Source organism: Erpetoichthys calabaricus, chromosome 3 (genome assembly GCF_900747795.2).
Source record: "Erpetoichthys calabaricus chromosome 3, fErpCal1.3, whole genome shotgun sequence".
Taxonomy (NCBI): domain Eukaryota; kingdom Metazoa; phylum Chordata; class Cladistia; order Polypteriformes; family Polypteridae; genus Erpetoichthys; species Erpetoichthys calabaricus.
In genome coordinates, this window is record NC_041396.2 from 112,159,035 (window position 1) to 112,186,596 (window position 27,562).

The following is a 27,562-nucleotide window of genomic DNA, read 5'->3' on the forward strand; positions in this document are numbered from 1 at the left end:
GACTGAAATTTTGGATCACAGTTAAAATGGAAAAGCTGGCATCAGATTGGGAAAGCATGGTAGAAAGGCTATAATACATTTTGGCCTGGATTTGTTCTATGGGTCTGCTACTGGACAGGCCCAATGCACGATGACACTATGATAAGGACCACGAGAGCATGTGGAATGACCAGATAGACAGATATGAAAGGTGCACTATATAATTGATAAGATGTTAAAGGCACTATATAGTAATGCTGATTCTGCTTTTTATTGCTAAATTCCTCAAGCATTCTGATGTATATACTTTTTTATTAAAAAGTTTCTAATTCTGTTGTTTATTTTTACTGAAATGTTCAAATAATGTAAGCATTGAAGTGCAATGGTTTCCTTGTTTCAGTTTGTCCCTCAAAGAACTGCGGCCTCACCCAAATCTGATTCACCAGCTGCCACTGTCAACAATGAGATTAGCAACTGCAGTCATTGAATTAGGGGGAGTGCAGTTTCGTGCTGTACAACTTATAGTCTATGATATTTTATGTCCACTGGAAATCTGAAGGAGTTTGTAGCCTTAATGTTACTTCTTCACCAAAACACAAGAATGAGATCTGAACAAAATAGCAGTACTGTAAAAACAGTATTCAGTGAAGTTCATTAAGACCATTTATATCCTGAATGATTGTGTTTATTTGCAAGTAGTACTATGCATTGGTTCAGCAAAGTCACAAATTTACAAGTAAGGAGTGTGTCTGTTTGTAGGTCATTCCATTCAAATTCTAATCTGTTCTTCAACCTCTTTTGTTCTGTGTAGATGAGAAGACTGCTGCAGTGCCCAGGAAGTGCTCAGTACACAGAAGAGCAATGGATTCAAACATCATCCATTTGTCCTTAGACCTTTCTTCATTCAGTGGAATTATTCTTAGTCCAGAACAAAAAGCTGCCCTGCAGAAATCAATGGTGATTTTGAAGAGAGATTATAAATTTAACCGGGTTTTATTTTGGGGCAGAATATTAGGAACTAAAACAGATTATTTTATAGTGAAAGGGCTTGGAAGTGATGAACTGAGAAGCAAGGCTTTTTTATACAGGTATGGAAAAACATTTTGATATATTGTAAGTATATATGTTAAACATCCTGAACAAAGCATTCTAAGTAAAAATAAGAATTAGGTTGCCTTGATACATAGCTGTGTCTTTCAACACCAAGGAAGCTTAGAGAAATTGGAATTCTGGAAGCTTTAATCCTATTTCTTAGAGTATTGTGTGACACCATGATGATACCGACATTTACCAAATACAAACTCCCCTCATCCAGAGTGTCTATTTTCAGCTCATTTATTTATTTGCTGCAGAGGAAGTTGCATTTCAAAACTATGCTGGGATAACAATAGCACTACACAGTTTACTTGAAATTCATAAATGGATGTCTAGGGGAAATTGTTGCATTAAATATGGTAACTTATAGAGGTCAGATACTTTTAATTTTGTGAATAAGTGGTTTTTGTTAGTGAAGAGCCAAGTGCGTTGGCAGGTGTATAAAAAATGGCAGTGGATGAAACATCATTGGAAAATTGGGACTAGAATATGGTGTACTGTATTTAGGAGCAATAGGTGGATGGATTTACATTCAAAATCAATTTAGTACTCACTTTGCATTTAGCAACACCAATAATTAATACAATCTATAGTTAAGTCTCCAACTTTGTTCTTTTCTATACATTTCTTGGTGTACATTAGACTCATTTAAATGTAACTGAACCTCATTTGCTTAGGAAACATAATACCACTATGGGGGCAAGCCTTTGGCGCCCAACCCCCAGTTGCGGTCAGTCTGCTGCTTGCGTTGTGAAGAGGGGGGCTGAAAGCACCCCAAGGAGATGTGGTCGCTCCTCCGAAACCCCCTTTAAAATGGTGATACAATAGGAAAAAAATAGTTTTTTTAACCTCCTCTTTGCTCGATGAGCTGCTGGATTGCTGCTGCTGCTGTGCTACATTCTGCATCTCATGTGGCGCTTCGAACATTTAAAAGCCTGTACAGCAGCTGTCCTACTCTTTGTGTTTTATTTCAGGGCCCCGGACGTGGTTAAATCTCTTGGCACAAAGTCTCGTCTCACAGATATTTTGTAGTTTATAATTTAAAAATGGAATAAGAATCTCAAAATCTAATAACATCACATTAAAGTCTGATAAATTCTGAAAAGAATGATACCAAACATATATATGAAGGTTTTAAAATAAGCCCGAATTTAAAGAGTGGCAAAAAAGTGACATAAAAGCATTGCTCTTTTAGGCTTAGGATTTTATATTTATATATATATATATATATATATATATATATATATATATATATATATATGAGTAGATTTATAATATCATTAATAAGCAAGAGGATTACAGGATAAATGTCTATGTATCGACACAAAAGATGAGATATAAGACACTCACTTGGTGAGTTAGCCAGATGTTATGTGAACAGGTATTCTGAGATAATATGAAGACTTTGCTTGCAGTGTCCACTTGTTTGCATTCACCCCAAGGTCCAGCATTAGGATCTTACGCTGTTGGCTGTGTCCTCTGCAGCTTCATAGGGATATGTATATGTGTGTTTTTTAATTTACTTATACTGTATGTCTTCTTGCTCTGAAAACCTGCATTGTAAGTAAATAAAGCCTTGTCGAAGGCACAGCCACTAATAAGAATGTACAGTCACACAGGCTGAAATCCTGACAACATTCCCTTTGGCTTGTTATCCACTTTGGTTAGAATAACCATGAATGCTGCATACAAGAAGGTGCTGGAGTTACACTCATTGGGAATTCATTTTTGCTTTCAAACGGAACTGCTATAGGTCTCCAAATTCTATATTACAGATTTCAATATGTCATTTTGTCTGTAGTTTGTATGCATGTTTAGCAGTGGAGGGTGAAATGGAAAGTGTGAGCCATTGGAGCAGCAAGAAAAGATGTGTTCAGGGTGGAAGAGTGTTGGAAAATGCTGAAGGAGATGGAGTAGCAGACATGAGGCCATGTCACGCTGCAACATGTATCATTAAAGACAAAGACAATAGCCACTGCAGTGCTGGTTCTGTAAAAAAAAAAAAAAAAAAAAAAAAAAACAAGTCTACTGAGATTTAAAGAATATGCAAGAATGAATGTATTTGGTTTGCGGACCAATGAGTAATTCTGCTGAAACAAAATGTTACCAGCTCCAGAGTAAATCACAGTTAATGGCTGCCAACTGCACCAAAGATGGGCACTCTTTTCAGAGTATAAACATCGTTTAATATTTTTTATTAAATTAGGGATAATGTTTATTGAGACCAAATGCTAGGCAGACATTAAAATGTTCAATTCCAAATGCATCTCAAACAACTTCTCTTTCATTCAGTTTGGATAAATAGCATAGATCAGGAGTAATGTGCACAAGATAACTTTTCAGAACATTAGAAAAATTTTGACAAGAACACGACATTCAGCCCAACAAAACTCATCAACCCCATTTTTATTTAATTCCTCTAAAATAACACTAAGTCAAGTTGCAAAATGTCCCTAAAGCCCTACTGCCCGTTACCCTACTCGGTAGCTTGTTCAATGTGTCTATAGTTTTCTGTGTAAAGAAAACCTTCCCAACATCTGTGCAAAATTTACACTTCACAAGTTTGCAACTGTGTCCCGGTGTTCTTGTTGAGATCATCTCTTATATATATTTCTCTTCTGGTTCGTCCTGCTTCCACTTCAAAACCAGTCCCACCCACACGCAGCCGACACAACATTTCTCGATTCCTATTCGTCCTCTTTCAAACCCCTCCCCATGCTGCATTGGGACTCCAGACCAGCAGTGCAAACACTGTCATGCACTATACTGGCCTGCTGAGTATAATACATCCAACAAGTACTCGAGGTGCTGCCACAACAGTAAAGTAGCTTTACCACCTTTACAGGAGCCACCTGTGTCTTTACAACAGCTTCTTACACAGCAAATATCAGAAGCTAAAAATTATTGTGAACACATTCGAGAATACAACTCTTCTCTAGCGTTTGCTTCCATGGGTGCACAGATAACTCAACCTCCTGGCCACGGACCATACTGTTTTAAAATACACGGGCAAATTAATCACCAAATTTCTCCACTATATGCTAACACTTCTTCCTCTCCAGGATATGGACAGTTGTATGTTTTTGACACAAAACAAGCTACGAAGTACGCTTACAAAATAAAGCAAACTCTGCCTACAGCGAAAATGTACTTCTCCAGCTAGATTCCATGCTCAGAACCATCAACCCCTTCACTAAATCATACAAACACATGCATGAAATCGCTCAGTCCAATCCAACAGCATCTGTACGAACAGTACGTCGTAGATGTGTATGTTAAAACAGAGGGCGGGTGTCTCAACTATCTCAGATTACATCAACAAGATCTGCGTGTGATCAGACGCACTGCAAGCAAACGCTGAAAATAACAACGTACGTGTAGGCAAAACGATCATATTACCATCCACATTTCCAGGAAGTCCAAGATACATACAACAAAACTATCACGATGCCATGGCCATAGTACGTAAATTCGGAAAGCCTGATTTATTTATTACTTTCACATGTAATCCTGCTTGGCTGGAAATTCTACATGCACACTGTGTCTTTCAAGAAGTATTTATTTCTTCTTGATTTCTGAATTCCTTTCTCGACGTTTTCCGTTCCTATTCTTACACTGCCGTATGCTACTGCAGGCGTCAGCTAGTTGTAAAGTATGGATGCTCCAATCAATCGGCCGATGATCTAAATTGGCTGATTTTCATAAAAAAAGATTTGATCGCTGCGGTGGGTTGGCACCCTGCCCAGGATTGGTTCCTGCCTTGTACCCTGTGTTGGCTGGGATTGGCTCCAGCAGACCCCCGTGACCCTGTGTTCGGATTCAGCGGGTTGGAAAATGGAGGGATGGAAGACTTGATCGGTGATCAGTAAAAAGGCTGATCACAAAAATCGATATTTTCAGCCCATGCTTTTCTAAGCTTTACAGTAATTTAGTTGTAGTGCTCCTTTACACAAGGTATTACAGAAGATGAGCCAGCGTACGTCTTTTTTTTTTTTTGCAGAAAGAGCAGTGAGTTGAAGTTTGTTTTATCACTGAATGAGAGGAGAGTGTTATATTAGCCTTTACATTAAAGAAAGTGGAATAATAAACTGGAAAAGCAAATCAGAGAAGTCATCCTGTGCAACTAAGCAAACTGCAAGAAAAACTATTGTAAGAAATTCAGACCTATATTTTGTCCTTTAATTTAAAATGGACACTGCTTGAGTTTGGACACCGAGCTTGTTTAAAATGCAGAAGCTTACAGTTTTAATTGGAACAAGAAAAGATAAAAACGAATTTGAAATTGCTGCTTGGAAAACAATTTTTTTTAAAGATTTGTACTGTGTTTATGCTGTAAGTTGTTGCTATGTGTCATACTGCATACGTTTTGGTAAGAAACAAGCACTACACAATTAAATTGGAAATCCATATTTTATAATTTATCTAGTTGATACACTGAAGAAAAAAAACCAAACCTGTATAAATATAATAAATGTATATTTTAACAGCAAAAAGCTGTAGTGCAATTAATGATTTAAAAAGATTAAATCATATAAATGCATGTATACTTACATTTAAGCAGCAATTAATTGTGTGAAAAAAATCTATATTATGTAGAAATTTTGTTGTTGTCAGAAACATGGTGAAAACTACTGTTTTTAATTGAGCCTTGTTTCAGTAAGGTACATTACAGAAAAAAAATAAACAATATGACAGCTTGTAATTATGAGATGCATTTCCTTTTATGCCATATGTATTATGGATAAATATTTTTGTACACATTTTATTAGTTAAAATGATGAACTTTAAGGAAATTTTATTTTAGTATTTGATGGTCACTGAACAATAAATAAGCCTACAGAATTTTATTTTGTTAATAAAAAAAATGAATAGTGAACACCAATGTTCTATAAAATACACTTTAATATAGGAAATAAAACTACTATTTGTCTGATTATGCAGGAGATTACCATAAAACATTTTTTAAATGGATCGGCCAATCAAGTAACATGAAATCGGTGATTGGTACTGGACTTAAAAAACCTGACTAGAGCATCTCTATTTTAAAGTAACAATCCTGATCTACTGTACTATCTCCCTTTATACCTTTACACACTTCAATCATATCACCTCTTTTTCTTCTTTTGCTTAAACTGACAAGGCTCAGCTCTTTTAATCTTTGCTCATCGCTCATAAGCTACACTCCTAGAATCGGCCTAGTTGCTCTTCTCTTGATGTTTTCTAGCACATCATGTCTACAGAAATCAAAGCTGCACAAAGCACTTCTAGTGGCATATCAGTACTACTTTGAGAGCCCCTGCAATATTGGAGGTGGGGGGTCCCACCCTAAAAAATAAACAATAGAACCCTGATTTAACGCTCCCACATTTAGTGCTTTCACACATTTAACAAGTGCTCTTCTCTGAAGGAGTGTAAGTCTTTTAAGCTTTTGTTTACATGGTATATAACCGTGTATAAGGTATAAGGACTTTGTTAAATGGTGCAACACAACCCACCTATAACTGAACATCAGCAAAACCAAGGAGCTGGTGGTGGATTTTAGGAGGACCAGGCCCCTCATGGACCCCGTGATCCTCAGAGGTGACTGTGTACAGAGGGTGCAGACCTATAAATACCTGGGGGGGGTAAACATTAACATTATATAAAGTTACTGCCTGTTATACCTGCATTTTTATCACTCTTTAATATTGTTTTTATTAGTATGCTGCTGCTGGATTATGTGAATTTCCCATTGGGATTAATAAAGTATCTATCTATCTATCTATCTATCTATCTATCTATCTATCTATCTATCTATCTATCTATCTATCTATCTATCTATCTATCTATCTATCTATCTATCTATCTATCTATCTATCTATCTATCTATCTATCTATCTATCTATCTATCTATCTATCTATCTATCTATCTATCTATCTATCTATCTATCTATCTATCTATCTATCTATCTATCTATCTATCTATCTATCTATCTATCTATGTGACTATCCTGAATTTCACTAGCCCAATTTTTGTCTTGTATGTTTTTTTTTTGACTGCTCAGCAAAATTTTGCAGCTTATCCAAAAATGTCTATCCCAAATGTGCTCCACATGCAATAAATAAATTAAACAATTTTGTCAGACAAATACAGACTAAAAGATGCTGGTTGCAAATGTGTTTGCTCAAAATGGCAAGGAAGAGTATTCAGCATTGAGCACATTCATCTCTGCTGGTGTTTTGTACACAGAAAGAAGGGGCCCAAAGGACAGTAAACAGGACTGGTGAGAGTGAGGAGGACAGTTTGGATGTCATTAAGAGTGTATTGTAAATATATTCCATTTTCCATCCATCCATCCATTGTCTCCCGCTTATCCGAGGTCGGGTCGCGGGGGCAGCAGCTTGAGCAGAGATGCCCAGACTTCCCTCTCCCCGGCCACTTCTTCTAGCTCTTCCGGGAGAATCCCAAGGCGTTCCCAGGCCAGTCGAGAGACATAGTCCCTCCAGCGTGTCCTGGGTCTTCCCCGGGGCCTCCTCCCGGTTGGACATGCCCGGAACACCTCACCAGGGAGGTGTCCAGGAGGCATCCTGATCAGATGCCCGAGCCACCTCATCTGACTCCTCTCGATGCGGAGGAGCAGCGGCTCTACTCTGAGTCCCTCCTGGATGACTGAGCTTCTCACCCTATCTTTAAGGGAAAGCCCAGACACCCTGCGGAGGAAACTCATTTCAGCCTCTTGTATTCGCGATCTCGTTCTTTCGGTCACTACCCATAGCTCATGACCATAGGTGAGGGTAGGAACATAGATCGACTGGTAAATTGAGAGCTTCGCCTTGCGGCTCAGCTCCTTTTTTACCACGACAGAGCGATGCAGCGCCCGCATTACTGCGGATGCCGCACCGATCCGCCTGTCGATCTCACGCTCCATTCTTCCCTCAGTCGTGAATAAGACCCCGAGATACTTGAACTCCTCCACTTGGGGCAGGATCTCGCTACCAACCCTGAGAGGGCACTCCACCCTTTTCCGGCTGAGGACCATGGTCTCGGATTTGGAGGTGCTGATTCTCATCCCAGCCACTTCACACTCGGCTGCGAACCGATCCAGAGAGAGCTGAAGATCACGGCCTGGTGAAGCAAACAGGACAACATCATCTGCAAAAAGCAGTGACCCAATCCTGAGCCCACCAAACTGGACCCCCTCAACACCCTGGCTGCGCTTAGAAATTCTGTCCATAAAAGTTATGAACAGAATCGGTGACAAAAGGCAGCCCTGGCGGAGTCCAACTCTCACTGGAAACGGGTTCGACTTACTGCCGGCAATGCGGACCAAGCTCTGGCACCGATCGTACAGGGACCGAACAGCCCTTATCAGGGGGGCCGGTACCCCATACTCTCGGAGTACCCCCCACAGGATTCCCCGAGGGACACGGTCAAATGCCTTTTCCAAGTCCACAAAACACATGTAGACTGGTTGGGCAAACTCCCATGCACCCTCCAGGACCCTGCTAAGGGTATAGAGCTAGTCCACTGTTCCGCAACCAGGACGAAAACCACACTGTTCCTCCTGAATCCGAGGCTCGACTATCCGATGGACCCTCCTCTCCAGGACCCCTGAATAGACTTTTCCAGGGAGGCTGAGGAGTGTGATCCCTCTATAGTTGGAACACACCCTCCGATCCCCCTTCTTAAAGAGGGGGACCACCACCCCGGTCTGCCAATCCAGAGGCACTGTCCCTGATGTCCATGCGATGTTGCAGAGGCGTGTCAACCAAGACAGCCCTACAACATCCAGAGCCTTGAGGAACTCCAGGCGTATCTCATCCACCCCCGGGGCCCTGCCACCAAGGAGTTTTTTGACCACCTCGGTGACCTCAGTCCCAGAGATGGGGGAGCCCACCTCTGAGTCCCCAGGCTCTGCTTCCTCATTGGAAGGCATGTTAATGGGATAGAGGAGGCCTTCGAAGTACTCCCCCCACCGACCCACAACGTCCCAAGTCGAGGTCAGCAGCGCACCATCCCCACCATATACAGTGTTGACACTGCACTGCTTCCCCTTCCTGAGACGCCGGATGGTGGACCAGAATCTCCTCGAAGCCGTCCGAAAGTCGTTCTCCATGGCCTCCCCAAACTCCTCCCACGCCCGAGTTTTTGCCTCAGCAACCACCAAAGCCGCATTCCGCTTGGCCTGCCGGTACCTATCAGCTGCCTCCAGGGTCCCACAGGACAAAAGGGTCCTGTAGGACTCCTTCTTCAGCTTGACGGCATCCTTCACCGCCGGTGTCCACCAACGGGTTTGGGGATTGCCGCCACGACAGGCACCGACCACCTTACGGCCACAGCTCCGGTCAGCTGCCTCAACAATAGAGGCACGGAACATGGCCCATTCGGACTCAATGTCCCCCACCTCCCTCGGGACATGGTCGAAGTTCTGCCGGAGGTGGGAGTTGAAGCTACTTCTGACAGGGGGTTCTGCCAGACGTTCCCAGCAGACCCTCACAACACGTTTGGGCCTACCACGCCTGACCGGCATCCTCCCCCACCATTGAAGCCAACTCACCACCAGGTGGTGATCAGTTGACAGCTCCGCCCCTCTCTTCACCCGAGTGTCCAAGACATGTGGCCGCAAGTCCGACGACACGACCACAAAGTCGATCATCGAACTGAGGCCTAGCGTGTCCTGGTGCCAAGTGCACATATGAACACCCCTATGCTTGAACATGGTGTTCGTTATGGACAATCCGTGACGAGCACAGAAGTCCAATAACAAAACACCGCTCGGGTTCAGATCGGGGGGGCCATTCCTCCCAATCACACTCTTCCAGGTCTCACTGTCATTGCCCACGTGAGCATTGAAGTCTCCCAGCAGAACGAGGGAGTCCCCAGAAGGTATGCCCTCTAGCACCCCCTCCAGGGACTCCAAAAAGGGTGGGTACTCTGAACTGCTATTCGGTGCATACGCACAAACAACAGTTAGGACCCGTCCCCCCACCCGAAGGCGAAGGGAGGCTACCCTCTCGTCCACCGGGGTAAACCCCAATGTACAGGCTCCAAGTCGGGGGGCAATAAGTATGCCCACACCCGCTCGGCGCCTCTCACCGGGGGCAACTCCAGAGTGGTAGAGAGTCCAGCCCCTCTCAAGAAGATTGGTTCCAGAGTCCAAGCTGTGCGTCGAGGTGAGTCCGACTATATCTAGCCGGAACCTCTCAACTTCGCGCACTAGCTCAGGTTCCTTCCCCTTCAGAGAGGTGACATTCCACGTCCCAAGAGCCAGCTTCTGTAGCCGAGGATCGGACCGCCAAGGTCCCCGCCTTCGGCCACCACCCATCTCACACTGCACCAGACCTCCTTGGCCCCTCCCATAGGTGGTGAGCCCATGGGAAGATATTCCATTTTTTTTTTTTTTATTTATTTATTTTTTTTTTTTACTAATCTCTCTATTATAAAAAAAATCTTGGGAGAGAAAGACTAGGGAGACGACACGTGATCTTCACGTGAAGATCACGGAAGACACTTAAAAGACCCGCGAGACGAAAAAGATTGGCCACGGAGCGTCTCGCGGTGGCCTTAAACATGAGACCTTGACCGAGGACCGTCTTGCGGGGACGTAGAACATGACATTCTTGCAAGACACACCCTACTTACAACCAGTATCAAATATAGACCACGGGCAGCAAAACACTCAGTCGTGGAAAGGCTTTGAGCACACACAGATCCAGAGCTCTCAGCACATATAAAACGTATAAGGACGTCAACGACTAAGCGAAGAAGAAAGAGCAGCGCAGAGGAAAAAGACTCAAAAGCATTGGAGATAAAAAATGCAAAAAAGAAAAAGAATAATCTAGGTGCAAATTCAGAAAATAAGGAAAGTAATAATCAGCCCGGAACAAGTGGAATTGAAAAAAAGCACGTCCAATCGGGCTCAGAATTAAAAGACAAAGAGTAAAAGACAAAGTAGAACTTCATAATGACGTTCAAAAACATTGGCGCTATACACATGCAGAGCAGATTAGAGATTATGAAACCAGTAGAATTCGAAAGGCTCAAAAAAAAAAAAAATGGTGCGATAAACATGCAGAGAAAGTTAAAGAATATGAAAGCGGGAAAATTAGAAAGTATAAAAAAAAAGAAAGTAAAGATTGCATTAGCACAAACAAACAGAAATTATTACTCGAAAAAAGGGAAAATAATCACCACAGACCAGGTGTCATTGAAAAAAAAGCAGGACAAAGCAAGGTCAGAAATAAAAGACAAAGAGTAGAAAACAAAGTAAAACGTCATAAAGAGGTTAAAAAACAAGGGGGCCAAACACATGCAGAACAGGTTAGAGATAATGAAAACAATGGAATTCAGAAGACTCAAAAACAACGTAGGCACGAAACACATGCAGAGCAAGATAAAGAATATGAAAGCAGAAAAAAACGACAGTGTCAAAACAAAGAAAGTAAACATCGCATTAGCACAAACAAAGAGAAATTATTACTCGGAGAAATAATGAAAAGGTGAATAGAGGTCGAATATATGGACATAGGTGATATGTCAGAAGTATGTAAATATTGTAAGGCTTTGAAGTTTAAGTTAGAGAATTTCAAAAACGGAGTTTACCTCACATGCATTTATTGGTTACTTTGCAAAAAAAATTATTACCTGCTGATGATGTAGATCATTTTGTCTGTACTGAAATTCCAAACAGAGAAACCTATCCTGAATTATGGTATAAAGACGTTAAACACATGTCTCAATGACCTTATTTAAAAGATTTAGTATATTGGGACTCAAAAGATTCCAAATATTATTTTTACCGAAGTTCTGAAATAAAAGAACTAATAAAATAGCAACAATTCAAAGAAAAAAAAAAATGTGAAAAATGTGTATCCGGAAAACCAAACATGGGAGTTGGCGAGCGAAGCCTCCTAGTACTTTTGTTTAAAAAAAAAAAAACATTTTGTCACATATAACTAAATGTGGGAAAATGGGAATTGAGCTGCAGTGTGAATGTCGACTTTTTTGTTTCAAATATCAAATGCAAGGTTATATGTGGAGGTTTACAACAATGTTATACGTTCTCCTGTATTTCAAACTTGTTATCTTCTCCTCTGAAGTTAGAAATTAGTCAAACAACTGTTTAATCAGAGTCAATTTGTTGCAGTTTGGAGGAAAGCTACTGTAGCATTAACATATAATAATGAAAGCTTGAGACCACAATGCACTTATTTCTATTCAAATAATTCATATTGATATTTCTACCTGGGTCTGGAGTTGTCAGGTTGTTTAGCCTATTGTTTTAAATGGGAAGAGGTGGGAAAGTTGGACAAGCACGAGAAGCCTTTTCTGTCACATATACAGTAGCTGCAATGCTCAATTCACCTAACATACGGTATGATAATCTGCTCCTTTTAAGACACGGTCAGCATTTTGCGAATTTCCTTTTCCACAGTTGTTTTAAGCATAGATGTTATCTTTGGTAGTTTTGCAATGGTCTCTTGTGACCATTGTTATTTTCTTTTCTCTTCGTTGTCAACTAGCTAACATAGGACGATTTCCTTGTGGAAAGCAACACACTGTTTCATTAAGCATAAATATACACAAAATATTTTTTCTTTTTGCAAAAATTAAACATATTTTTGTGGCAGAAATTGTAGAGGAATGGGTAAATGTCCCATTGGTCTGGAGTTCCCCAACCACCTCCAGAGGGCTGCAGGGTGGACTGCTACTCTGGTGAACACGCCAGGGGCCTCATGTAGAATGCCGTGCATAGAATTCACACTTAAACATGGTGCCCAAACAAAAAGAGAAACGTGTGTACACACAAAAAAATTCCAATGAATAAAACTGATGCATTGATGCTTGTGCGTAAACAAAGTTCCACGCACTTCCCCTTATAAATCCTAATAATCGTGAATTTAATGCTCATGCACATGCCTGACTCCTCCCAGAATTTTGCATATTTGAATATTAAAAACAATATACATAGCCCCTTCCATTCAGTGCTAAAATACAATGGTAAAAGCATGTGTAAAAAAGAAGAATTTAACTGAATGTGAAGTGGAGGCAAGAAAAACATACAAATTAGTACAACAAAATGAAAATGGAGTGGCACTCAAAAAAAAAAAAAGTGGTCAGATGTCAAAGTCGACTTGAAAAGGAGGTGTGTCTGAGTGTCATACAGAAGCATATTAGGGCCACAGAGAAGAAGAAAAAAAGGGAAGTACAAAAAGGTCTATGTCGAGATTAAAGTCGAAATGTGGACTTTAATCTTGAAATTTCCACTTTAATCTCAGTTTATTTTGTTATTAAAGTAGAATGTTGTACTCTTTATCTTAAAATTGATGTTTGATTTACTAGAGTTTCTCAAATCTCATTGAAACTAAAGTAGCACATTAAATGCCTCACATTCTATATGTTCCCCCATCCCAGTCATTCATTGCTATATGCTTCTTAAACAGGCTTTCTCTTATACCGTCAGGAGTGAGCAGGCAGTGATCATCAAACAGAATACATTACATTCATGATATTACAGCTCTCTGAACATTTTAGAATACTAAGATGTATTCTTGATATCAATTTCATGACGAAATGCATTAAAGAATGTATTAAACATGTGGGGCACGGTGGTGCAGCGGTAGCGATGGGGATAATGGAATAATTTATTGCAGCAGTACTGTCTCTGTCAAACATACCAACCCCCAATTGCTGTCCTTCCATTTTATTTCTCCACATAAATCACCACACAACAACATCTGTAATAAATGTAAAACCAGCTGTAAGCTTAGAACACAGATTCTTCTAAACTTTAAATGAACATTGAAAATTCTTCATTATACATGTTTAATTATTCCATCAGTCCATCCATCCAGGGTGGTGCCAGTCCCAGCAAGCATAGAGCGTGAGGCAGGAGTAATCCCCTGGACGGGGTGCCAGCTCATTGCTAACGCTGCACCATCTTCTTCGTTCAGCTGCTCCCGTTAGGGGTTACCACAGTGGATCATCTTCTTCCATATCTTCCTGTCCTCTACATCTTGTTCTGTCACACCCATCACCTGCATGTCCTCTCTCACCACATCCATAAACCTTCTCTTAGGCCTTCCTCTTTTCCTCTTTCCTGGCAGCTCTATCTTTAACATCCTTTTCCCAATATACCCAGCCTCCCATGCCCCCCATACTGTTAATTATTAACAGTATAAATTATTTAAATGAAGTTAATTTATCTGTAAAATATACATACTTCAATGCATTTCATCATAAAAATGATAAGTATACATCCTAGTACTCTAACAGCACACAGCTCGAAGGGGGTAGCTCTTGGAAATCTAAATTGACTTAGAAGCCAATCATCATCTGTAAATATGTGCTCTCTTCTATTGAATTGAATTCCTTTATTGTCATTGCATGGTACAACGAAATTCAATATGCAACTCCTCCATAAACTTATTTTTCTGTAATAAAAAAATATGATAAAAAATAACAAAATGAAAAGTATACAATATGAAAGCATAAGTAAAATATACATGTACATATAGTGCAAATATTATTATAGCAGTGCAAATTTAAAGTGAGGTAATTGTACTTATAAGTACAAACATTTCTGCCAGGAGCACTTGATGGACTGATCTGAGTGCGTTTATAGGTCTTAGGATGAAACTGTTTATGAACTGCAAGGTCTGTACAGGAAAGGGTCTAAAGCGTTTGCTAGATGGGAGAAGGTCAAATAGATTGTGCGCATGGCTGAGTGGAATACATGCAGAAGCTGGTGATTTTCCTGAGGCAAAATGTACTATAAATGTCCTCCATGGCTAGAAGCTATATCCTTATAATCCTCTTTGCTCTCAATACAAACCGCTCTAAAGTCTTCTAATCAGCAGCTGTGATACCAGTACCATACACAGATACAATGGGTAAAAATATGGTGCACTAAGAGTAACAACGCTAAAGCAGCTATGGTATTTGGTATAGTTTGGCCATTCCATACACCATTATATTGTTACAGAATGATTACAATGAAGTGCTTTAAATTTGTAAATGATTTGCAATTAATTTTGGTGTATTTGATACAGCCCGCGTCATAGATGCAAATCTTAAAAAGAAAGGGAAACGTCACAGAAACCGTAGAACTGCTTTGACGCTGGGTGCTGCCTGTTTGTAAAACGGGCACAGCAGAAAAGTGTGTATGCATGGTGCGAATCTGCCGTGAACATGTGCAAGGTTTTACACCAAATTTAATTTTTATACATCTGGAAGTGAGCATGGAAACAGGCGTATGCAACATTTTAGTGTGTGCGCACTGTTCATACATTAGGCCCCAGGTGAGGCCTCACTAGTGTGTTATGAAGCTTAACCATAACCTCCTTTGACTTGTACTCCACACATTGTGCTATATAACCAAACATTCTGGTAGCCTTCTTATGGTCTCTGAACATAATGACAAGTCCTCAATTAATCCTAAGTCCTTTTCATAAGCAAAACTCAATTTTTAGACCTTCAAACCTAACCTATATGCATTAACTTATATTAAATTTCACCTGCCACAAATCTGCCCAAGCCTGTATGCTGTCCTAAGTCTTTTTGTAATGACACAATGGATTCTAGATTATATAACAATCCGCATAGTTTAGTATTATCTGCTTGTTGTTTAAATTCCTCCCCAGATCATAAATATGTATTAGAAATAACGACAGTCCCGGCACTGACCCCTGAGGGACACCACTCTTACAATCGCCCATTTCACAGAAGGTTCCTCTTATCATAATCCTCTGCTTTCTGTGTTTAAGCCAATTCTGCACCCATCTTCACAGTACACCTTGAGACTGATGCCTAACCTCTCATGTGGAGTTTTATCAAACAATTTCTAAAAAATCTAAACAAATAATAGTATATGCAACACTGATTATATCCTTTTCTTCCTTCCTCTTAGAATTCTAACATGTTAGTAAAACATTGTTCAGTCAAGTCCTGTTCCTGTGCTTCTCAATCTTTTTCTTAAAAATTCCTTCCATTAATTTACTGGCCTATAGTCACTTGGAACTGTCCGATCACCCTCTTTATATAATGGGATAATGTGTTCTATTTTCCAGTTCTACACAATTTCTCCAGTGTGCAGTGACTTTTGAAAAATAAAAACAAGGGTACAGTATATGTATGTGAATTTACTAACCCCCTTAAACACTCAAGGATAAATGCTACCTGGGTCTTCATTTATAAAACTTTGCATGGACTTGATTGTGAAAATATGAATGTGCCAAAAAAACAGGAAAATGCATAGTTTTTAAAAAAATTATAAAACTTGGCATACACACATTTCTATGCAATTTACTTTTATAATTCACAAACATCTTGTAAATGTGTATTTGTGAACATGCTTCAGTGCTAATGGACATCATACATATGCAATCACGATGCTGCAGATGTTTATTGGCTAGTAGAGAGACTCCCTCCAGATGCATCAAGACCCCACCACATGCATTCAAGAACATCTGGCTGCACTCAGCAATTGAATGTGCAAAATCATGCATGGCATTATAGCTCCTCTCCTCTGCATTCTGGAGGCCCAGAAAAGGTGCAAGGTGCCAGGGTCTAAGCAGGTAGCCACTATCACCTGGCACATGCAATTACAATTAATAGTAGAGGCCACATGAAACACTGAATGTTCAGCCAGTTACATTATTACATACCTTGGATGAGCTCTAAAGGTGCCTTTCAGAAGTCAATGTACATTATAATAACAAACTCAATGATATGAATTCTTATACATGCGAGTCATCATTTAGCTGGTCTTAAGCATTTCCCTGCTGAATCATGGGTGCTGTCACCTCTCAGTTTCTCTGAAATGTTACAAACACATGGGTCAGAGAGGCTGTAAATATTTACAAGCTTTTGCATCAAGTTTTCTTTAATAAATTCAGATGTTTGCAAGAGTAGTTCCGTATGCACATTTGAGCCTTTTTTTGTGCATATGTAAGCTTTACAAATGAATCCCCAGGTCTAGATGATTTATGTTTCAGCCTCAGCAGTAATTTTCCCACTACAACATTTCAACTTTTCTTGTGAAATTGTGCTGTGACTTTTCAGACAGTATTACCCTTATAAACTCGAATCCCCTATCCATGTCTCCATTTTCTGAACCCTAGTACAGCAACACAATGACCAAAATAAGAATTAAACACAGGCCACCTTCAGCTATGAGCTGATTTCACTAAAAACTGCACAATATTGTGACATACTGCTGCTAGTGAAAGACGACCTCTGGTGGATTATTCAATCGTATTCCCTAATCAATATATATATGGATGGAAGGACTGATGAAATTTCACCAGAATAGCCTATGACTGTTTTGGTCCTTTACTGTATACGAGGTGTGATCAAAAAGTATGGTGAATGTTGATGCAGAGCACCATCCAAGAACAACTCGAAACAATTCAATGCAGGTTCTGACATGTCCATCCTAGAGCCTAGTTTGTGAGAAGTTTCAACTTGTTTGATACCGTCAGCCGTTTGTGAGCCACTGTTGAGTTCAAGTGTGTTTTTCAAGTTTGTCGTTAATAATGGATATTGAGCAACGCATTAAAAAGAAATTTTGTTTCAAATTGCAAAAAAGCTCAGGAAACCCATCAGATGTTAAAATCTGCCAGTTTCAACAATTAAGTTTGATCAATTTCATAATGGATCTGACTCGGTTGAAGATGAGAAAAGATCAGGATGTCCTTCAACATCAATAACCGAGGAAAATGTTGAAACAGTTATATTCTTTATCATGACAATGCTCCTTGTCACACATCCCTTCTAGTACGACAATTTCTGTCGAATAAAAACATTACACTGTGTCCGCATCCACCTCATTCGCCGGATCTGGCAGCATGCGACTTCGGACTGTTCCCTAAATTGAAAATAACCATGAAAGGCAAACGATTTCAATCTATCGAAGACATCCAGGCAGCCTTGACAGCCCAACTAAAGACATTCTCGAAAGAAAACTTCCAGAACTGCTTTGCAAAGTGGCAGGAGTGTTGGGATAAGTGCATTTGAAGTGGAGGAGAGTATTTTGAGGGTGACAATTAGTTGTAAATCTTTTACTGCAATAAACGTTTCTTTTTTAAAACATTCAACATATTTTTTGATCACATCTCATACATACATATTGGGAAAAGCCTTTTCAGTAACTGAATGGATAGCTTTAGGACCTCCTATTTCATAAAACATACTAGGTTCACTTAATGTATAAAATAAATCGGTTCATCTATAAACTAAATTATTTCCCTTACAGTCAAATGTACTCGAGTGGTTCCATTAATTATGTTTATCTGCTCTTCTTGTGTAGTATTATTTAACACCGTAAGACTAAAGACATTAAGTACAACATGGTAGTGGGTGTCTGAGTAGTGCATTGTGAACACTACAGCTGTTGGATTTCACCAACAACAATATTACAGGTGTATCAAGGATAAAAAAAAAACAAAAACATCCAAACAGTTGTGGTCTTTTGGTAATGGTCATTTTCCATCCAAAAAACTGTCACATGGATAGTTAATGAGAACCATTGGCTATGGTACTGAGCCTAGTGGAAGGAGTTGCTCTTTATTAAACTGAATAATCTCAACCTTCCTTGCAGAGTGAATTATACAGTAAAAGAGTTTAATGAAGATATCTGATTTATATTACACCTTATGAGCTTCTGTGTATAGGGAAAACAATCTCAGCTGAAAAGCAACTAGACTCCTGTACCCATTATCTTGCCCAGGACTAGATATGTAGGTTCAGAATATGGATGCATGAATGGAATAAAACATAACAGCCAAGCATTTTGGGTTGAGCTTTCTGTGGCTTTGAATTATGGTATGATTAGAACACTTGCCAAATCTTTTACAGGGAACCATTGCCCAATTAACACCATTGTTGCGGACAAAATGGCACAATTGCACTTGACCAGGATCTGTAGAAATGTATGGCTCTGAGCAGCAGTCTACTTAGGTTGCACTTAGTAGTATCTCATTTAGTTATCTTAAAAAGTATGCGACATACTTCACTGCTTGAATCACTCTCCCTGGGGCATATTATAAGACATATAGGACTTTTTTATGTTACTTTCACCTTTCTATGTTGATTTTTGTCAATATATATTCAGTGGTTGCTCCTATGCTCTGTATGCGTATTGTTATGGAGGAAAACATAATGATGCAAACATTAGGTCTGTTGTGACACAGATCCAGTGTTCCGACTTTGAGTTCTGTGGCCAGATGCTATCTGTATAGGGTATGCACATTCTCATGTATGAATATATTTGATTACATTACAGTTCCTTTGATATAGTTTTTTTTTGCAATGGATTCAGAAGGTATTCAGACTCCTTCACTTTCTTCACATTTTGTTATGCTGAAGCCTTATCTGACAATAGTTTAAATTTATTTTTCCTCTATCAAACAAAACCAGACTGACAAAGTGAAAACAGGACTTTAGAATTTTTTGGAAATGTGTCAATGTAATACTTCAGTTTTTTAAATTTTATTACAAGTATTCAGACCCTTTGTTATGACACTGGAAATCTGGATCAGGTGCATTCTAATGATGATCATTGAGATGTTTCTGTAACTTGTTTGGAGTTCACCTCTGGTCAATTCCATTGATTGGACGTGATAAGGAAAGGCACACACCTGTCTACTGAAGGTCGCACAGCTGACAGTGTGTATCAGTGCAAAAAACAAGAGCTTACAGACAGGACTGTGTTGAGACACCAATCTGGGGAAGGCTACAAAAATACCTGCAGCACTGAAGATTCCCGAGAGCATAGCTGCTTTTGGAATACTTAAAAAGAACTATGGAACAACCGTGACTCTTCCAGGATTTAGCCATCCAGTTAAATTGATCAATTCGGGAGAGTAGGGCTTTCGTAAGACAGGTGACCAAGAACCCAATGTTTATTCTGGCTGAGCTTCAGAGAACCTGCATGGAGATGGATGGAATTTCCAGGAGGACACCCATCATTGTAGCACTCTACCATTTGGGCCTTTATGACAAAGTGGCCAAAATGTTAAAAAAAGAAATGAAGGGGTCGGAATACTTTGTGATGGCACTGTATTTGTTTTTCTTCACTATAGGCCCTGCAAACCAAAGTAACACTTTTTGTAATTTATGAATTGCTGAATTAACTAAAGCAACTGTGTAGAAAGTGTTTCTAATCCTATTAATACTGATGGTGGCATCTTTAAAGTATATTCCATAAACAACAGATGAACTTTATTCATTTTTCTGTTTTACTTAAATTGAATTATATCTTAAAGATAGAAAAACTACACAAAATGCCCATTTTCCCTTGCTATTCATAAGAAATAAAAAATAAGAAAGAACTGCAGATGATTTTGAATTACAGCTAAAGTACAGTGCACTACTTGGATATCCTTTAACATTATGTCTTGTCCCATTTTCTCCAGTTTTAACTGCCTCGACTGGTTTCTGCTTCCTCAATCAACAAGAGAGATTGTAACCTCCTCATATGCAATTAAAGGGAGATTTATAGGAGATCCTTCTTATGTGTATATATATGTAGAAACTGAAATTGTGGGTGAAGGAGAAGATGCACAAGAAGAGGAGATCACAGTATGTATAATGCAACTGGCAATGCATCCATGTGGCAGGGTGCTAGCAATAATGACATTCATGAATGGTACACAAGTACATTATGAAAGGTTAGCCACTCTTAAGTGCGCAAAAATGGACAACAATGCAACTCCCTGCTGATGTATTTTAAACTGTCGAAAGAAACACACACACACACACACACAGAAGAGTACAAAGTCAGCACTATTACCTTATAACAGATACCCAAAGACATGTCCATCTTGTTGTACCACTTCCAAAGCCACAATCAAGAAACAGTTGTATACTGTTGAACCTGAATGTAAAGTCTATTGCGTTACAATAAATAAGTATATGTGCAAGCAGACACGTCGCTTTGCTTTGGCAAGGGTGCATGCTCAAATAGGGTGGATAAAGTCTCATAGGCAGGTAGTGCAAGGGCAACAGAGATAGGAAGAAGTTATGGGGATGGGAAAAAACTGATGTTTATTTGTCCTAATCAGTATCTTGACAGCAGTTTGTGGTCTATCAGAGTGCAAGCATGTTTGCTTTATCTTATGTTTTTTTTTATATAAAGCTCAAGGTCAAGGTGGCTCTATCAGAGCAAAGGGCGATCTGATGCCCCAGACACTTCACAGGCCCATCTCCAAACCATCATAAATCCTGGAAAAGTCTTAAGATGATCCTTGGAGGTGATCATTAAAGGGCTGTTTCTTGATAGTGTCAATACTGAGCTTTGAGTTAGAAAATGAGCAGAATCCCATTGGGATTAATAAAGTATCTATCTATCTATCTAGAAAGATCATGAATTTAGTGTGAGAGAGAAACTGGACATGAGAGAGTAGAATCAAGGTGTTTGTTTTAAAGATGATAAATGGTGGACTGACTCACTCTGGGTTTGAATTCTCCCATGGGCACTGCCATTTGATGTTCAATATTCATGTTAATGGCCATGTGGCGAATGGCAATGAAGTTGGTTACCGCATGACAGCTGGCATTATTATACAAATAAAAAGATTAACAATCGTGCAAAGTTTTCATGCAACACTCATTTTACTTCAAAATCATATGTTATAGTATACATCTATATCTAATTTTTTTTGTCTTCATTAAGAGAATACAACGATACTCTCATGTCAATACAAACCAATTTAACGTGCATATGTCAAACAAAATTCCTAAAATACATTCGCTCCGCTAAGAACAGTAGTAGTTCACTTGTGTCTTAGCAGTTGTCCAGTAAAGCCTATGTAATGGTACATGCTTACAAATTGTAAAACTGCATAAATGTTCAATTGCCGGCAAAATCATGACTGGTGATCATGGAGGAGAAATCGTATTCCTTCTGTGTATTAAGTTAGATACAGGTGAAACTTCAGCAAGAAGATTACCATTCATCTTACACAGACAATAACTTCCAATAACTTTAACATTTGCTCTAACTATAAATAAATCTCATGATTTATTTTGAGTTATTTTGAATAAATCTCATGATTTATTTTGAGCCAGAGTTTTGATTGTGTTAAAATATACCCGTGCACAGATAGTGAATGAAGTTCTCTATAACTCACACACACACACGCACAAACACGCATACATACACATCCTCTGTGTTTCTCCTTTTATGGTCCGCTTCTCTGGATGCCTCTGTCCTCTACTTTCATTCTATATGCCACAACAAACTTTTCATGTCAAAAATATCACAATTCAATGGTATGGGAGTGAATGAGTTGCTGTCTCCAGTTATGACTTAAATTTCTGCACTTAAAGCCAGTCAGATAACTAATTCTGCAATAACACATAGCCAACAGCAATAGCAAAGTCTAAAAACTTGTGTATTCTAGCTTGAAAACAACAGGCCACTTTATAAAAATTCTGAAATAATCTTAATTTGACAAGTTTCATTTCGCAAAAGGAAGCCTTAAAATTGGGACAAATCTAAAAAGAGTAAGAACATATTTGAAATATCAGGTGCCCCCCACAGTCACATGTGAAATCCAAGCCATAAGTGGTATACATTACTGATAGTTTAGGTTTGTTTTATAAATAAAGATGTTGAAATGAGTTTTATATTATTATACTGCATGTCTAATTTTACTCTTACATCCAGGACCATTTTTATAATGGATGATCAAGGTGAGCTCATGCAACTCAATCAACATTGGCACTTTTGAATAACATTTTAATGTCATAATTATTCTATTGTTGCCAACCACCTTGAGAGAAAGCATCTAATATACAGGGTAAGGTCATATTCTCAAAAGTGAAGACATCTGGACAACATTTCAACGACAAAACATAATGGAACGTTTACAGATTTATTAAACACAATGTCATATGCAACACTGGCATGGACACTCGGTTTGCCATAATTATAAGCATAAAATAAGCCCAGTATTTTCTCTGTCACATATTTTGTCTTGCTAAATATTGTGTATTATTGTTCTACAGGTACAAGTTACAGAAGAATTCAGGCTTGTGGCTGTCATAGCTCAAATAGAAACCGAGGCAGCTGTGGTACCACGGGGTGCATATATAAAGAATCCTTATGGTCAAGTAAACACAAATAGAAGGTTTGAAGGTAAAGTTGCATAACTGAAGATGACTTTTAGTAACATTTCCTACTTAAACTAACTAAATGTTTATACAGCCATAACGTATAACATATGGAAAGATTTAGCTGTGTTATGAAATACATTCAGCAAGATGACAGACTCGAATGGAGCCTTTTGAGACAAAAATTAAAATCTTTCCAAGCATATGAACAAAAATGTAAGCCGTAAGTCAAAGGTCTAGCAGTGATCTTAAGTAAACAATGATCAAACCTGAAGTTGAAAAAAAAAGTCTTTTTCCTAAGCAGCTTCTGTAAAGGTACCGGTAACTGAAACTACTAATATCGTTGGTCTTCATTATTACTGATCCAAAGTAAAGACTTAATACTGTGTACATTGCCATCTTCTATGTACAAAATGTCATGACTTCACAGGTCACAACACATGTGACTGGCAATGAGGATTGTTGCTATACAGTGATTTAGGGGCGCCATTGCAACCAACTCATAAAATGGCAGCACTCTTAGAAAAATAGCTAACAAAAATAGCAATCACGAAAATAGTGATAAAGTACATCACCATCAAAATAACAATATTAACACATCCAGAAATTTAACACAATAAATGTGGATGATGCCAAGTATGTTCCTGAGAAATTGCAAATGGTGTAATCTGCTAATGACTTGAAAAGGGGAGTACAAGGAAGACAGGCTGTAGTAGTTCATAAAGCCAGTGCAAGTCCAGCAACATTTCAGGTGAGAAGATTTAGATGAATGATAATTATGACTACAAAACATGAAATGAATCAGAGCGGGAGCTATATTTTATGTTAGTCAGAAGATACCTATTAAGTTGAAGAAAGCCTTTCTGGAATGAAGAAGAGTAACAAAGTCATAAAATAAGAGGTTATGTTGCAAAAATCTGTAATCTTATAAATAAGGATGGCGTTAGGTGAGACAGAGGGAAAATTGCACTGATACGTGAATATTAATGCACATGTCTAAATAGGAAGATGGGCATTTCTAATGCACTGAGTGCACCAGAAAGGCAATGAGCAGTTAAAATGGTACAAGAGAGAATATATTATGACCTAAGAGGAATCTGAAAATGTTACTCCAAAAAAATATACTGTAAAACAGACGATGCAGACAGTGTGGAATATGCAAGACCCTTTGCACTATCAAGAAGTGAGGCCATAAACAGTTGGCAGAATACTGGAATTCCTCCCCAGTATAAGGCAACCCATGCTTTCAAAAATAGGGCTATTCTGCTCTTTTAAAAATATGGAGTAGAAGGACACCAGGTATACCATTCTGTCAGGCAACAGAACATAGTCACGGCTTTAAGAAGCTGGACCCTGATACACTTTAACTAAGGCACGTCCAATGCTGGTTAACCACTTAAGGATAGAGAATGCTCTGGGGCTGCCTGAGGGGCAGTTTAAGGTCATCTCAAGCACTTTAAATATAAACCTAGGCAGTACTGTACATTGGACAACAGCTTATCAGTGGGAGCACTACACTGTGGAGCAAGGATTTGCAAAGGAAGGCAGAGAAAGGAAGCATGGTTCGGTTTGTTACTTTGTTAATTAAAAAAAGCATACAGGATAGGTAAAACACCCTAATTGGTCATCTTGGCTTTTATGATTTGACAGCCCCATCATCTGTCAAAAATAATAATTTATTCCACCTATGGAAAAAATGGACTGCATCAAGTTATAGGAACATGTCTATGCTTGGCTAGTAAAGTATTCCAAAATGCTCTGTTAAATTAATGAATTTTTATCCTTAATTTAAATGCACAGGCCAACGAGGCATCTGTTATACTGACGGGTGGATCCCTGTTTTTGACTGACCTACAGCTAAAATCTCTGTTTCCCTACACTATTGTTTATTCTTGAAATTATAAAGGCAGCCATCATCATGTATCATGTTTGCTATGGATTATGAACATTATTAAGTTCTGTAAGGTAAAGAAGAGAAAATCAGCTGACAGCATTGAATGTTAGAAGGAGTCTTAAACAGACTCTAGAGAAGAATCTAATGCAGAGACTTAGTAGCCAGAGAGATGGCTGTGGTTTCCCTTGTTCCGAGTATGATTGGTACAGTAGTATTTTAAATATAGAGTAGTAATTGAGAAATTTGATCAGCCTGATAGTAAAGCACCATAGCAGTCAATTTAGCATGATAAAAATTAGGATAATCTCTACAGCCTGTATCTTAAGAAACCAACTCAAATGTGCTGTAATTGTAAGATAATAGAAGGTCTTAAATAAAGTGGAATTAAGACAAAGATTAAATCAGTGTGAAATATAATACATTTGGTGCGGGTTCAGTCAAACTTAAGTTCAAACATTATTTGGACCTTATTCCACCTGCTATTAAAAAGTTTTTGTTCCACATTCATCTACTGCTTCTCCACAGAACAACATCAGCAACCAGATAATTGTCATTATAAATAAAAAGCTCCAAATCTAATGTCAGCAAATGTTTCCAGTGAGGAACACCATATCCAGCAGAGAACAGGAATGTGGGCAAACTGGCATCAAGCTTCTCCTCACATTTAAAATAGCTTAATAAATAAGATGCACACAAGATTCTGCACCACTAATAGATTCTGCAATACAGTTAGCAATCTTTAAAAAATAAGGAAATCCTACTCCTTAAATCTTTTCATATATGTAAATAAAACATTTTTTTTAAATTCTTCTTTAGGGTTGTCAATGACTGAAGCCAAGAAGCTAAATTCATATTTTCATTTTGCTGAGCCTGTTCGTCTCAAAAAGAAAACACTCTTGGAAAAAGCCGACTTGGAACCATCGATTGACTTTCTGGATTCACTTGAAGATGATCTGCCAAGTGGTAATAACAGCAGTTTTCCTTAGGGGTGAAATTGAGTTCCTATTTTTGAATGTTATGTGTGTATACATTGACCTTTGCCAAACAACACTAGGTATACAACATTGATTTAAAACAATACTCTTTCTACTTGCACTGAATTTTCATGATCCTTTAAAGTTGCTGACAGAAGAGTTTGTGTACTGAAAATGTGCATGCACTGCTATTCCTGTTATGTAACCTTACACATAATTACATATGTATTAAAATATTGTGAATAAGAAATTAAAAGTCTTTCAGCTCTATGACTTTACAATCAATCATTTTCTACTAAAACAGGTTCCACTGTGTAGATGTCATTCGTGAAAAAGTAAAGTACTGCTACTACTTCCCTAAGAATTAAACAGTAATTAAAGCTAGCTGCTGATAATCAAGTGCCTTTCATCTGATTTTTTTTTCTTCTATTTTTAATTGCTTTGCAAATTGCTTGGATGATGTGAATGTTGCCTCAATGTAAACCCCACATCATTTTAGATTTTGTCAGCATTACTCAGCTTGTACTTAGCATTCATTTTTACTTTCAGCACATGTGGCACTTTTTACATGTCTGTATTAAGCTTTTTTTTCCTGCTGTGGGGAACAGCCCGGACACAGACAGGTAGACGTCATAGTTTCACCCAACACACGTTTATTTATAATGTGTACAACACAATAGTGCACCCAACCCAGTGCCGAAGCACCAATCACCCCTTTAAGTCCTGGCCACAACACAATGCCTTTCACAGTCTCTGGTCCACCTCCACTCCTCTCCACCAAGCTTCGTCCTCTTCCACCCGACTCTTGCCCCTGACTGGAAGGAGGCGGCCCCTTTTATTCACCCCGGAAGGGCTCCAGATGTATCCTAAGGGGCTCATTAGCCACACCCCTGTGTGGCGGAAGCTCTGATGGTACATCCGGAAGTGTTCCGGGTGTCCACAATCCTCTTCTACCCCCGTACTTCCGAGTGTGGTGGAAGTACTGAGGTCCAGGGCTCCCAAGGCATAAATCTTGAAATTTAGCTTCTCAAGTTACCTTGGTTGTCAGCAGGTTCTAAGCTCAATGTTATTTTTTGGTGTTGATACATATTCAAAGATTACTGAATATCTAAGTAAACTGTGTGGCATATTTTGCTTTTTCCTACAACACCAATAGTCTAATAGATAAGTGTTGTACAGATCTCAAATCAATACTTGTTATTTAGTACAGTATATTATTTTAGTGCAAATAATCTATTTTTTCTTATTAGAGCCATAATTATACATAGAATATAAGTAAAGCTTACTGGTCTATAACTACTGGATTGTCTAATATTGGCAGGATTCTGTTCTTGCCCTTAGAAGAATATTTATTGACGTTCAACCAATCAACTTTAAAGATGGTCTCTGATATCATAAGGCACCAAGTATGAAGGCACATTAGTTTGCATCCTCATTAGACATTTAAATAACAGGCCACTGGGTCAAGGAAAGGGCAGATTAAGTTTATCCATAAGAAGTAAGAGAAGGGTAAGTTGAAGATAT

General features: G+C 38.8%; 1 protein-coding gene across 1 annotated transcript in view; it reads left to right on the forward strand.

The window, feature by feature from the left end:
- Positions 1–840: 840 nt before the first annotated feature.
- Positions 841–27,562, forward strand: part of LOC114649693 (radial spoke head protein 9 homolog) — a 32,290-nt gene continuing 5,568 nt past the window's right edge. Inside the window, exons 1-4 of the mRNA XM_028799148.1 lie at positions 841–1,067; positions 20,470–20,635; positions 23,066–23,195; positions 25,881–26,027. Coding sequence (XP_028654981.1) covers positions 841–1,067; positions 20,470–20,635; positions 23,066–23,195; positions 25,881–26,027 — 670 coding nt within the window. The remainder of the gene's footprint in view (positions 1,068–20,469; positions 20,636–23,065; positions 23,196–25,880; positions 26,028–27,562) is intronic.